This window comes from Notothenia coriiceps, unplaced genomic scaffold (genome assembly GCF_000735185.1).
Source record: "Notothenia coriiceps isolate Sejong01 unplaced genomic scaffold, NC01 NC01_scaffold00015761, whole genome shotgun sequence".
NCBI lineage: Eukaryota > Metazoa > Chordata > Actinopteri > Perciformes > Nototheniidae > Notothenia > Notothenia coriiceps.
The window spans coordinates 12546-25045 of record NW_011348462.1 but is presented as its reverse complement, the minus strand read 5'-3'; the positions used below and the strand labels follow the sequence as shown (position 1 = coordinate 25045).

Genomic DNA, 12500 nt, shown 5'->3' with positions numbered 1-12500 from the left:
ACACAATGTCAAGCCTTCACGTGTACCTGACAGCTCAAAGCTTCACTCTTCTTCGTTAAGTGGACACACACATGCCAAAATGCACATTGAGGCGTGTGCATGTAGGCGCATCTGTTCAGAAATGTGAAGATTTGTTTAGGTAATGCACATATCTAAAGGCATTTGAATAAACATCCTACAATCTTTGTCTATATGTACAGCTATAACGATCAGATAATGTGTCCTTGTTGTCAGCCTGATGTAGACAAGCCACTAAAGGCATTACAGAAGAGAAGAATAAAGTGCGTACAAATAGTGTGATAAAGACCTTAATCCATTTATCTGTTCCAACAAGACCAGACAACAAGAGAGGTAGTCCTCACTGTGTGCCTCGGCTTGTTTGGAGGAATCTTTTTATTCAGATTAGAAGGAAACTGCACATTATAGGGGTATGAGGTGATGTCTATGCACTCACTGTCAGGCCTTAATGCTCCCCTCCACAAATACTTGAAGCCCTTTGAAATTAGACGTTGTTATGTATTATAATGATATGTAAATATTGAATAATGACTTGTTTACTGTACAACAGAATCTCTGGCGAAAGGTGCTTCATAAAGAGTTGCAAATGGCTAAAGGGCTCACACACCTGCCCTCACTGAGAAATAAAGATGATATGAATATACAAATGAGAAAAAGCTACTTATTGTATTGTCTGTTGTGTATTCCTCTTTCCTCCTTCTAGCAGCATGCAGAATCCATTTCACACGGGCCTCAACAGGAATACCATTTTCTCAGCATATTTTTGAATTGTGTGTTACTATCAATGCTACACATTATACTGTATCTACTATCTATTTAGAGCAGATTGAAGTTTGCAGTACAGGCATTCATGGTGCCCAGAGGATGAATCCTAATGGGTTTAATGATCTCCAGACTTTCCTTTTAGCGTCACAATAAGGGTTACATTTGTCCTTTTGAGTAAAATGTTTTAATGATTATATCTGTGATATATATGGTATCCATATTCATGCCCCTCTCTGGATGAATTGTTATGACATTGGTGATACACTTTTTTTGTGTAGTGCACCATCAGGGCAAAATCTCATACAAAATTACATTTTTGACAATAACCTGAACCACCAGGTTTCTATCTGGAGAAGTACTTTGTGTTTAGTGCTAACGGTTCATTTGGTGAGAGAGAGACAGAAAGAAATAGAGGTGTGACATTCAATAATGGACCCAAACCTCAATCATAGGATGTTGCTCAAAATATATCACGCAATGCGAGTACTATTCTCCCAAAGTGCTCCACATTTGACCTGCTTCTCATTAACAGGTGAACATTTTCATTGTAAGCATGATGTACATTTCACAGAGCTGATAACATGGTGGCAGTCTTCTTGCTCTATTACACCCTGTAAAGGTAAAATATGTAAAACATAAACGCGTTATTTAAGTGTAACATTGCAGATACAACTGAATCTGTTGGGTAATATTTCATCGAAGCAATTTATTATTTGAGCAAATTAGTTTTGGAGGAGCATACTTCACCACAGAGTTTGAAATGCCTGGCACGGCTGAAACATATGGGATGAATTATCAGCACAACACTGAGAAAGAGAGAGAGAGAGACAGAGACGAGAATATTTCCACAAAACGTTTAACTCAATAATTGAACGTTGCCTTTTATTTTGCTGTTTCCGGCCTTTTGAAGCTGCACTGTTCCATGCTATCAGTGTACTGATGGAAGGGAAATGAAGTGTGCAGGAACAGTGCCAGCTTCAGCAGAAATGCCTGTGGTTCTGCCTTCAAGCCCAATACTAACAACACAGCAGACAAATGGTGCAGATGAAAACTAACCGAGGAGTTGAAATAATTTTTAACACAGAGACAAGCTCCCTGTGCGTCACATAATCTCATCCACTGAGGGGTGTGTGTGTTCGCTACGGGGGTCCATTAATAAAATATGACTGTATCATATAATAGACTCGTCTGCCAAATTACAGGAGACAGAGAGACAGCTTATTAGGAGGATTCAGGGGGAGGTGTGTGTGTGTGTGTGTGTGTGTGTGTGTGTGTGTGTGTGTGCGTGCGTGCGTGCGTGCGTGTGTGTGTGTGTGAGAAACAGAGAGAGAGTGTGTGTGTGCAGATGGAGCCTGAATAAAGAGATTAAGTGGCCTACTCTCATCAAAAAGGCACATTACCTAAGTGTTGGCATCATTAATAGGACTAAGGCAGAGCCAATCTGCTAACAAAGGCTCTATCTGTGACCGAGGACATGAGAGAGGTGGACAATTACTCTCTACTACTATGCAGAGGAAATTCTCCCCTTTTTTTCCTTTTAATCCCACCAGCACACACACATATAAGCCTATATTCATGCCTCTATTTACATAAATGCAGATGGGTACATTTTCACACATGTTTATGCGCATCTACACACAAAACAGGGCACCGCTCTAAATCCACATCAAACTGCCATGAGTCACACTGTCACCGTGGCAACAGTGGCCAGCTCCATGCAGAACACATTCTGTCATATCTCTGGTGTGTGTGTGTGTGTGTGTGTGTGTGTGTGTGTGTGTGTGTGTGTGTTTCAGTGCACCACACTGCACACACATGTAATTCCTGCACTGATCTCTGAGGTGGATCAATGAATAAAGCATTAAGGTGTGTAGGTTTGACTGCTTTGAGGTCATAGTTTAGATTGTTGTGATTGAAATCTATAAAAACATGTATTTTTTATTTTCATTTTGAACTGGAAACCTACATTTGTGTAGCTGTCATTTTTACTGCTGTGAGTGATGGTGCTCTCTGTCCTGTGGATGTGACATGAGGGTTTTGAGCCGCACTGATACATTTCACCACCAGATGGTGTCTCCCATCGCTGCTGTCACTGTGCAGAGGAGAAGGAGAGAGGAGGGAGAGAGCTGAGATATTCCGGCTCTATCCATCTTCATAAACACAAGCAATAGTCGTCCTCTGAAAACACCAACAGAGATAAATTGAAGGGATGCTTGGATACACAGCAGGCGTCCTGGTTAGTTGTCCTGTATCTGTTGTTAGTGGACTGTGCATCTCTGGAAGTGCCTCAAATAGTAAAAATAATTCAATACAACAGGCTTTATTGGCATGTAATCTAGTTATGTGGGTAAAATATCCGTTTGATACGGCAAGACACACAACAAGAGTTAATCTACTGATGATAACATAAAGAGATGTAAGTAGGCATAATAATACAAGACATGTAATGTTCTATAGTTAACAAAATAACATATCTTGATGATAACATAAAATAAAGAAATGTTAAAAATAAGGGTTATTAACCGGATAGCCATTCATCTATAAAAAGAGTACTGCAAGGTCAAGGAAAATATGGTAAACAAAAATACATTAATCACTTTCTATGTCCCCTGGGAAGTCTTTCTTATTGTTGCAAGAAGCCAAATATGTTCTCTTTTAACCTTGATTGAGGGCACATTTTTGCCTCTCTTTCATACTGTTTTCCTTTTTTTCCCCTTCTAACCTTTTTATGGAAATAAGTCAGTATGTTTTTTTGGTTAAGAGTTGAAATTGCTTCGATAATGTTGCAGAATAATCAGTGTCACTTTTCTTATTTTTGTACTCTGCTGGTCAGCTGGCCATAAATGTCCCTCTTTGCCTGCGTTTGAGTGCATCTTCAAACAGGAAATATGATGTGATGTATGGAGACGCAAAGAATTTCATCAGTATACATTTGAGTAAACTCAGATCAGATTGTGCATGTTTTTTCGACGCATTGGACGTTCCCTCAAGCCTAAATCATTCATTCCATAAGAGGCTGATCCACAGAGGTTTGGGAGGAAGATACTGCTTCATTTTTGGAACATTTCCCAGTTCGGGAACAGTAAACCTACATTCCCTACTGAGCACCACAATTCATAAGCCCTGTCCTCCTCCTACACCTTCTGACAACAATCCTCCACCCCTACATTCCCATCATCTCTAGACACCATATCATAACACTGATCCAATTCTGCAACTATTTATTATTTAAGTGCATTTTTATAAGTGTACAGTAATATTTCTGTCTTTCAAAGATGTCATAGAAGATAATATCTCATAATAGTAATATCAAGCTAAAAGGCTTTGGAAGATTTCTCACACTTGTGGGGCAAAGATAAGAAACACAATTCTGTTCACTTAATTTGACCACCATGGAGCCCCAACTGCTGTGAAATATGCTTGTATTATCTTTATATGTCCATGTGCCATGTGAACATTTTCTAAAATATATGTGCTGTTTATATTTTAGATTCCATCTTATAAGGCTGAATCCCCCATGTATTACTTAACAGGCTCCCTTTTTTCAGTCTAGCTGTGGATCTTTGAATCATTACTAATTCATCACCACCTTTCACCTCATTAGTGATGGACTTGTTTATATTTCTTTGCAATCTTTGCACCTGGAACTTGTGCAGACGACATCACTGTCTCGTAGGAAACTAAGCCGGGTGATAAAATCCACATTGCACATCAGATTGATGATACTGTTTTTTCCATTTTAAGTGTAGCTCCGGTACATCCAGTACATCCTTCATGCAGGATGTGTTTTGCTGTGCTGTTTCATCGTGATCACAGCCCTGGTGATCCATCTCATCCTCTCTCATGTGCTGGATGTGGAGTGGGGGGGCTTGTGGGCTCATTTACAGGCATCAGTAGAGAGTGATTGGGGTGCAGCCCCACTGCAGCTCTGACTTCCATCAGAGGATTTTTTTTTCAGCATAACACCGGTGGTGCCAACATTTCCATCAGCACCACTAGATACACTGAGACACATTTGGGCAGCTCACCCTGCAACCATGGTAACAGGAGAATTTTACTAGTTGGCAGCAGCCAATAGAGGGGCACTTCCCACTCAGCTCTGTCCAATAGCAGAGCAGCCTGCAGCCCAGCCCACCTAGAGCAGACACTGATGGGCTAGTGCAGGGAGGATTTAGAGATGTAGGCTTGGCTAATGAACGAGTACACGAGTAAGAGTGAGCGTGTGTGTTTGACTGAGTGAAATTGTAGCATTATCTAATGAGGATTCCTTTAACCGCAACGAGCAATCACATGTCGGGTAGTACTCATTCACTGAGACCAGCTGACGTTCAGCACTAACAGTGCAGCAAACCCTCCTCATCTCGCTCCCACACACACATTTACATGCTGCACACACTCACACACTCATCATTTTATCTGCCTTATCTCGGCATGTGACAAAGCAGTTTTTCAGGTGATCATAATAATCTAATCCAATACAATCGCACCAAGAAAGAAAACATATGTGCCACAATCAGCTGTCAATAAAGTCATTTATTATTTCACACAATGGATAACATGAACAACTTCAACTGTAGTTCTTCTTAATAAGTGCTCAACGCTGCCAGCCAACAGAAGGGTAGCAAAAGAATGAGCTTTTCTTTCTGAGGAAAGAAAACAAACAAAAAACCCTACAAGATCATGAAAGATAAACATGACCAAAAGCATGCCAGCGGACATGGATATACATATATGTTGCATGTATATATGTGCTTAAGACATATATCTGTATGCCAGCAAATGCAAATACAAAATATATGTGTACATTTACACATACATACTGTGAAGGATATATGCATATGCATGCGCATCTAGTATTTACTCTATATGTCAAATATTTGCGGTTTTTAATATTCATACAATGTACAAAAATGCTTCATGAATTAAAAAATTCATTACAAAAAGAAACATATCAAACAATGTACAAGTCTTGCTCCAAATTCTATTGAAATTCAACTTTCGGCTTGTCTAAAATATGTATGCATACAATCAAGTTGAGCATGCAAATAAAGGAAATCCACTCTAGAAAAAGGTTCAAATACACTATGTATACAAACTAAAATATGCCCACACTGTTAGAAGAGCTTGCTTTGTGCTCTAAAGAAGTACATTTATTGGTTTTCTCAATGCTTCATATGCACTTCAGCTTCGAACAACATTATAGCTTAGAACTGTAACATATGCTGTGAGGATGACTACATGTACATTTATGAGGCTCTGTCTCACGTGACCCCTCACTCCATGTGTAGGACACTCATCACAGCATGCTACAAAGGGAATGGGGGGTGACCAAAATGTGGATGCCATTATATCCCATTGTAGTCGCTGTACTGAACTGCTAAGTGTAGACTTTAGTAAGTACACCCCAATCACTGATGTAAGGTCTAACACGCTGCGATGCCCTTGATGCTAGCACCAAAGACAAGGTGAAAGATCCTTACATCAGTGCTTAGGGGCCTCCTGGAGCCACTGGTCCAGATTGGCTGCTAAATACAATACAACAACAGTGACCTTGAACCCTATTCACAGCCACATCCCCTCTGCAGTCTCTGTGTAGAGTGAAAGCTCTGGATTAGGACAATACTTGTCAGTGTTAGAAGGCACCGGAGCATTGGCTGGTGGGAGAGACAGACAGGACAGACAACACCTGGGGTCTTTAACTCTTACATCAGAAACCGCGCTGACTGACCACAGTATGGAGTAAGCTGCCGAGCGTGTAGTCCCTACACCTCATGGACCACACATCTAGACCTCATCTTCACCACAACAGACTGCAGACCCACCAGAAGTCAAGCAAAGCAAGGTTAAGCACACTGACTTTAGGACGAGTGTATTTTTGGCTATTTCCTCTGAGAGCTCCCCCCACACACAACCCTCTTGCTTACTCTTCATGCTACTGCAATGCCCCAACTGGCTGCGGGCAAAATAGCTGCGAATCAGCGGGGATTCCTATTTTTGGTTGAGTGAACTATAGAGGGGGCTTTCATCTTCGGAGAACTTGTAGAGGTGTGATAAGGCAAGACATTTCAGCATTCTGTGTAATTTAACGGACTGGAATGATGACTGTCAATGTACAGCAGAATTTGTCGAATAGGAAAATCGGTAAGGGTTATAATTGTTTGTATTTTTTGGGTGGGGTCTTGAGCAGTCTATATAGAGAGAGAAGGTCTACTGTGGTTTTAGGAGACAGTCCCCGCATAGCCGAGGCCAACCGGTATCCATGCAGGATGGACATACTAACACTATTTACAACAAACACTTCAATACTGTAGTTTTACATCTGGTTAAGGCTGTACTGCATAGAGCTGCAGTAACTATAGTTTTCAGGAAATGATAGTCACTTTCTGCACAACTTATTACAAATTATTACTGGTATTATTCACAATTCTTGTTACATGAATTCATTTAATTCAGTAAATAAGACCACTTATTTCTCTTTGTCGAAGGGTGGACCCAGAACAGAAATTCCTTTTAAGGTCATCGCCAGGCATGGCCTGATGCATAGCAAACAACAATGTAGGAGAACGTGGTTTCCATGACAACGTCCTCTGTTCCTCCTTTGCCAAGGACGTAACCGGTTACATGATGTGAATAACTGGTTAAATACTGGGCAGAGCAGATGAGCTTCAATTATATTGGGGACATTGAGTACAATCAATATCTCTGGATAGAAACACATACAGTGGCACTCTCTGCTTCACAGCACAATGTAGGCCAGTACACAATATGTTTCAATACAGTTATATCACGTTATATTCATCAGTCCAGCCCTTCTAGTTCTGTTATGATGACATGGGTCAGAAAACTAGACAGGCTAAGTGCCCTGCGACAGAGGATGCTGACTATGGAAGCTGTGAAGGGACACAGGCAGAGTCAGGGTTGAAATGACTAAGACACATGCGTCAAATGCACAATCATGAATATTTTGGGACAATTTCTGGGCCACTCTTTGCTGCTTGATATTTATCAGGTCAAATATAATTGGTGAGAGAAAGAAACAATAAGGCACAAGTTGAACTGCTGCCACTGAGAACCCCACCCAACCCAAAGAAATCAGAATCTCCTGAAACAAAACTAACAAAGTTGCCAAAGAAACACTGATCCATTGCTTTTTTTTTCTGAAATACATATTTGAGAAAATACCAACCACTACCCAAAGTCACACATACTGTAGATAGAGTTTACCAAAGGCTTGACATATTGACACAAAAATCCAAGATGGCTACATTCTAGAGTGCACATAGGAATGCTTTACATTGGTGCCAACATGGTTTGTCAAACTCTGATTTAGATTATTTTAAATAATACATCCTTACACTGAATACTGAGACTTTGGTTTCTAAATCTAAATACTGGATTTACTTTCAAAAAAATATTTCCAAGGATATGGATTAAAAATCATGTAAAGTAGAAAGACTGGGATTAGCTTTTCAAAACACTGACTGTGAGCCCTCTTCATCTGAACGGTCCAATCAGGATTCAGATCTGGGCTGCGGTTTGACGCTTTTGGCTGCGTAGCCTGCATATACAAATTGATTAAAATAATGCATGTTCTCTGGAATGGATATCCACACCATCGAAGGCCAAAACATAAGGCTGGAACAAGCATGTAAGTGCTGCATTTGATTGATGCAAGAGTATGGTTTTTCATAGTGCAATAAACCAATTTGACGGTTTACCAAAAACACACCTGATATTCCTCCTGTATGCAATGCCCCCTGGATATAAACACAATAATGAGTGTATGAATGAATATAGGTGTTTCTTTCTGTCTGAAAACAAACTTGTCTTGAGTCGCACCCATGTCTGTTTTTGGTTATAAAACAATACAGAACTTTCATTGTCTATGGTACAACAATACTATTTGATATACTGTATGCCAGTACATGTCTATGAGCTGGTTCCTCATTGTACAAGGCAGGCAACAGTGGACTTTGTTTCTATGTACAGTCTGGGACAGTCTCATCCACCCTATTGCCTTTACTGTATGTCACTGCGCAGGACAGGATTGAGCAGAGAATTAAATGAGACAAGGGGGTAGGTTGAGGGAGCACAAGCAATAGGAGATGTTAAACATGATTGGGAGTAGATGAGCGGACAAAAGGACATGAAGTTGATTGGCAGGCACCAGGGAGGGCTAAAGAGTTGGGGTGAGTGTTGAGCGGGGAGGGGGACAGGGGTTGAGGAGCCGCCAGCAAGTATCGGTTACTCCTCAGACAGAACGGGAAAACCAGGGAGGTACAGATGAGGGTGGGAGTAAGTAATAGGGTAAGGTGGCTTAATTACTGCTGTTTTATCCCACATGTCTTTGACAAGCTTCCTCAGAAAGGCAAAAATAAGCAGAGCTGCACAGTTTTATATTAACCATTCCCCCTCCCCTTTGCTGGTAAATATATGGCTAAAGCCACATTCAGATACAGTATCATAAAGTACCATACACATCACTGTATCAGATACATAAAGAATCACATAATATTCTACACTATCATGAGTACCACACACTTTCATAGCATCAGATTCAGTATCAAATAGTACCATATAGTGCCATTGTAAATGAAGGTCCAATGAATCCTTGAAAGGCTCATCTCTGGCTGGGTTTAGCAAGCAGAGGGATTGTACTGGAAGTGTTCCCTCCTCCTGCTCTGCCACTGACCCACTGCAGTCCTCAAGTCAAAGTGCACCAAGGAGTCCCAGAAGTAAGGGCGCTGCATCTCAAACAGCACCGACGGCAACAACTGCGCTCCGCTCGGATACAGAGTGGCTCTCTCCTGCGGGTCTAATGATTGGAAGGAGCCCATAACTCGTCCCTGCTGTGGGGCCGGCCTCTGCGCTTCCCCCCTTTGGCCAGAGGAAGCACGGACCGCGCCTGATGTACCACGGTCTCGATTGTTGCTGAGATGGAATCGTGATTTGAGAACTCCAGAGGCTCGGGGGTCAAGCTCGGCCTGAGGCTGTGCCTACCTGGTAGGTCATCGCACCTCTCCAGGACAGGCATCCCCAGAGTCCTGCCATCCCCTTTCCTCACGGCAAACATGTCCGAAACCCGAACATCAGCCCGTGCTTCCACCCTCCTGTTAGGCGGCTCACATTCCTCTATGGGTTGTTTACGGGGCCGCCCTGGCCGTCTTTTGACGACATTGTTTCCTGTTTTGGCTTGTCGCTGCAGGCGCTTAGCACGGAGGATCTTCTGCACATGCTCAAAGTTCAAAGAGTGCATCCTCCTCACGTCCTTCTGGATCTGCTCCACCTCGCGCCGCTTATACCTTCGCTTACCAGGAACATCTGTGTGAAGAGAGAGAGCACGAGTGAGGTGAGACATCACAAGGTAAATAAATAGCAGAGCAAACAACTAAATAAAGAGAACTGAGTCTTTCATGCATGTCAGTCAAAACGAGGAGCATTGGAAAGGCCAGGAAATACATCTTGCCAATTGAGCTCATGGTGAGAATGTGTTTTTTTTGCTTCGAGAGCTTCCTGCTAATTTTGACATATTCATGTAAGCCTTTCAAAGCCCAGCTGAGCCAGGAGAGCAGATCCTATCCTGTAATTGTCTCCTAGAGAGCAGCGAGGAGAGGGGAGAGGAGGAGATCCCATTCTGCGAGCAGGAAACCCACAGAAATGTCTCCTTCAACCATTTTAAATGTCGCTACACAATAACAACCCTGTGCATCTGGAGCAGAGGCTGCCAAAAAGCCAAACACACACACAAACACACATATTGCCACATTTATCCACATGCACCGACTCAGAAAGACACAAATACACACATGGGCAAACACGCACATGCCCAACATGCACAAATAACCATCAGCAGTTCAGAATGGCTGAGCAGAAGAAACTGGAGCCATATTGTTTCCTTCACACTGGTGAACTGGGCAGAATGCCCTTTACACGCTGTTCTATCCTGTCTCTTTCCCCTTTCCCCATCACTCTCTTTCTCTTTTCCACTCTACTCTTCACAGGCGGCAATATGCTACTCTCTAATTTTCAATTAAACTGGTAACACTGCACCATTTCATTTCCGTCTCTATTTCAGAAACCGCTTCCTGGTCTTGGTCCATCTCTGTCATTCTTTTTGTTTCCCATCTCTGTCCCGTGTCTCAGCCCCCCCCACTCCTCCTCCTCCTCTCTGCCTGGGCAATGTTCCCAGGGCTCAGACTGAGCCACAGCCAAAATGGAGGAAAAGCACAATCAGCCACCAGTCCCCAAGCAGTGTGCACACAACACGCTTGGTCTCTTTTTTTATTGAGCTTCAACTCCTATTCCTGGATTCCCTAACCATCTCCTCTCTGCTTTCCCTCCAGAATCATGCTTATGAAATGTAGCAGGATTCGGCAGTGCTCTAACTAATGATGACTGCAATAAACCGGGGTAAAGCCAAAACACTGCAGGGTAAAGTTAAAATGGATGGAAAACACATTGACAACATTACTATTTCTTTCCTAAAATAGCATCTTGGGTTGTAATGATTTGCTTTTGAGTCATAATTTGTTGCAACAGCAGATTAAACAAACAATTTAAGAGTGTATAGCTCCACTGTCAAGTGTTTGCTAATGAACTAAGAGTAAGGGAAGATAAAGGACGCCTGACCGCCCTCCATTTAAAACTCAGCCGAACATTTCACTCTATTGTTGCTCAAGAATTCAAGGCAGACAGTGAAATTAGTCTAATGCAGAAAGCACTAAGTAGCAATGGTTTATGAGCTACACAGAAGTGTGCACACGCTCAGCTCTCTCTCACACTCACACACACACACACACACACTACAAAGTAGCAGAAATTTATGAGCTGCATACACGGAACATAAAACCAGTGACCTTCAGCAGTGTGAGGGGCCGTATAGCACTGAGGACCTGTTTCTCCGTGGAGCAGGAAGTCCCTACTACACAGGGATGCATGCTCACAGGCCGGGTTTCAGACCAGATAAAGTGAGTCTAGATATTTATCTTTTTGTAAGTGTTTCTCTGGCTGAAGTACATGCATATTTAAAAAAAAGTCATGTGACACAAGGGTTTTTTTTCTCACTAATTCAGTAGAAGATGACCTGCTTTTATGCAAATATGCATGTGAGAGATTGCTGTCAGCTGCAGTAAGACCGGCTGATTAGTGACAAAAACACACATGCATACAAAATATAATCACTACTAACAAGTTCTACTGGGGAATCATTTAAAACCCGTGGCCTAACCATAGCTGCATTCTCAGACAGTAATATAAATGTTGCATCTGTGTCAGCTTGTGGATGGGGACCTGTCTGACTGTGTGAATATGTGTGTGTATCAGAGTGGGTCCATGTGTACATGTGTGTGTACATGTGTGCATGCATGGTTTGTATGGCATGCATGCGTATACACACACGCGCCTGTGTTTTAATTGGGCTAAGGCTGTGAAGTGAGGCGGGGCAGGGAGAATGGGGAAAAGAGAGGGTAATGGGGGAACGAGGGGGAGGGGAGAGAAGGGGGAAAGCAGAAAGAGAAAGGGAAGAGGGGAAGGGAGAGATAGAAGGGGGAGGGGGAGGAAGAGGAACACAGGGGAAGTCAGAGGATGGATGCTGGGATTGAGGGAGAGAGGCAAAGGAGGAGAGCGAGGGCAAGAACTGCAGCAGCAGCACAAGGGGAAAGGAAGAAGGACATGGAAGTAGAAGAGGCATAACAACACTAGAAGGATAACGTGCGGGG

At 42.4% G+C, this 12500-nt stretch overlaps 1 protein-coding gene across 1 annotated transcript in view; it reads right to left on the bottom strand.

Annotated features, from left to right (window-relative positions):
• Positions 1 to 5298: 5298 nt before the first annotated feature.
• Positions 5299 to 12500, bottom strand: part of LOC104949115 (SET-binding protein-like) — a 13045-nt gene continuing 5843 nt past the window's right edge. Inside the window, exon 5 of the mRNA XM_010775395.1 lies at positions 5299 to 10104. Coding sequence (XP_010773697.1) covers positions 9599 to 10104 — 506 coding nt within the window. The 3' untranslated portion in view covers positions 5299 to 9598. The remainder of the gene's footprint in view (positions 10105 to 12500) is intronic.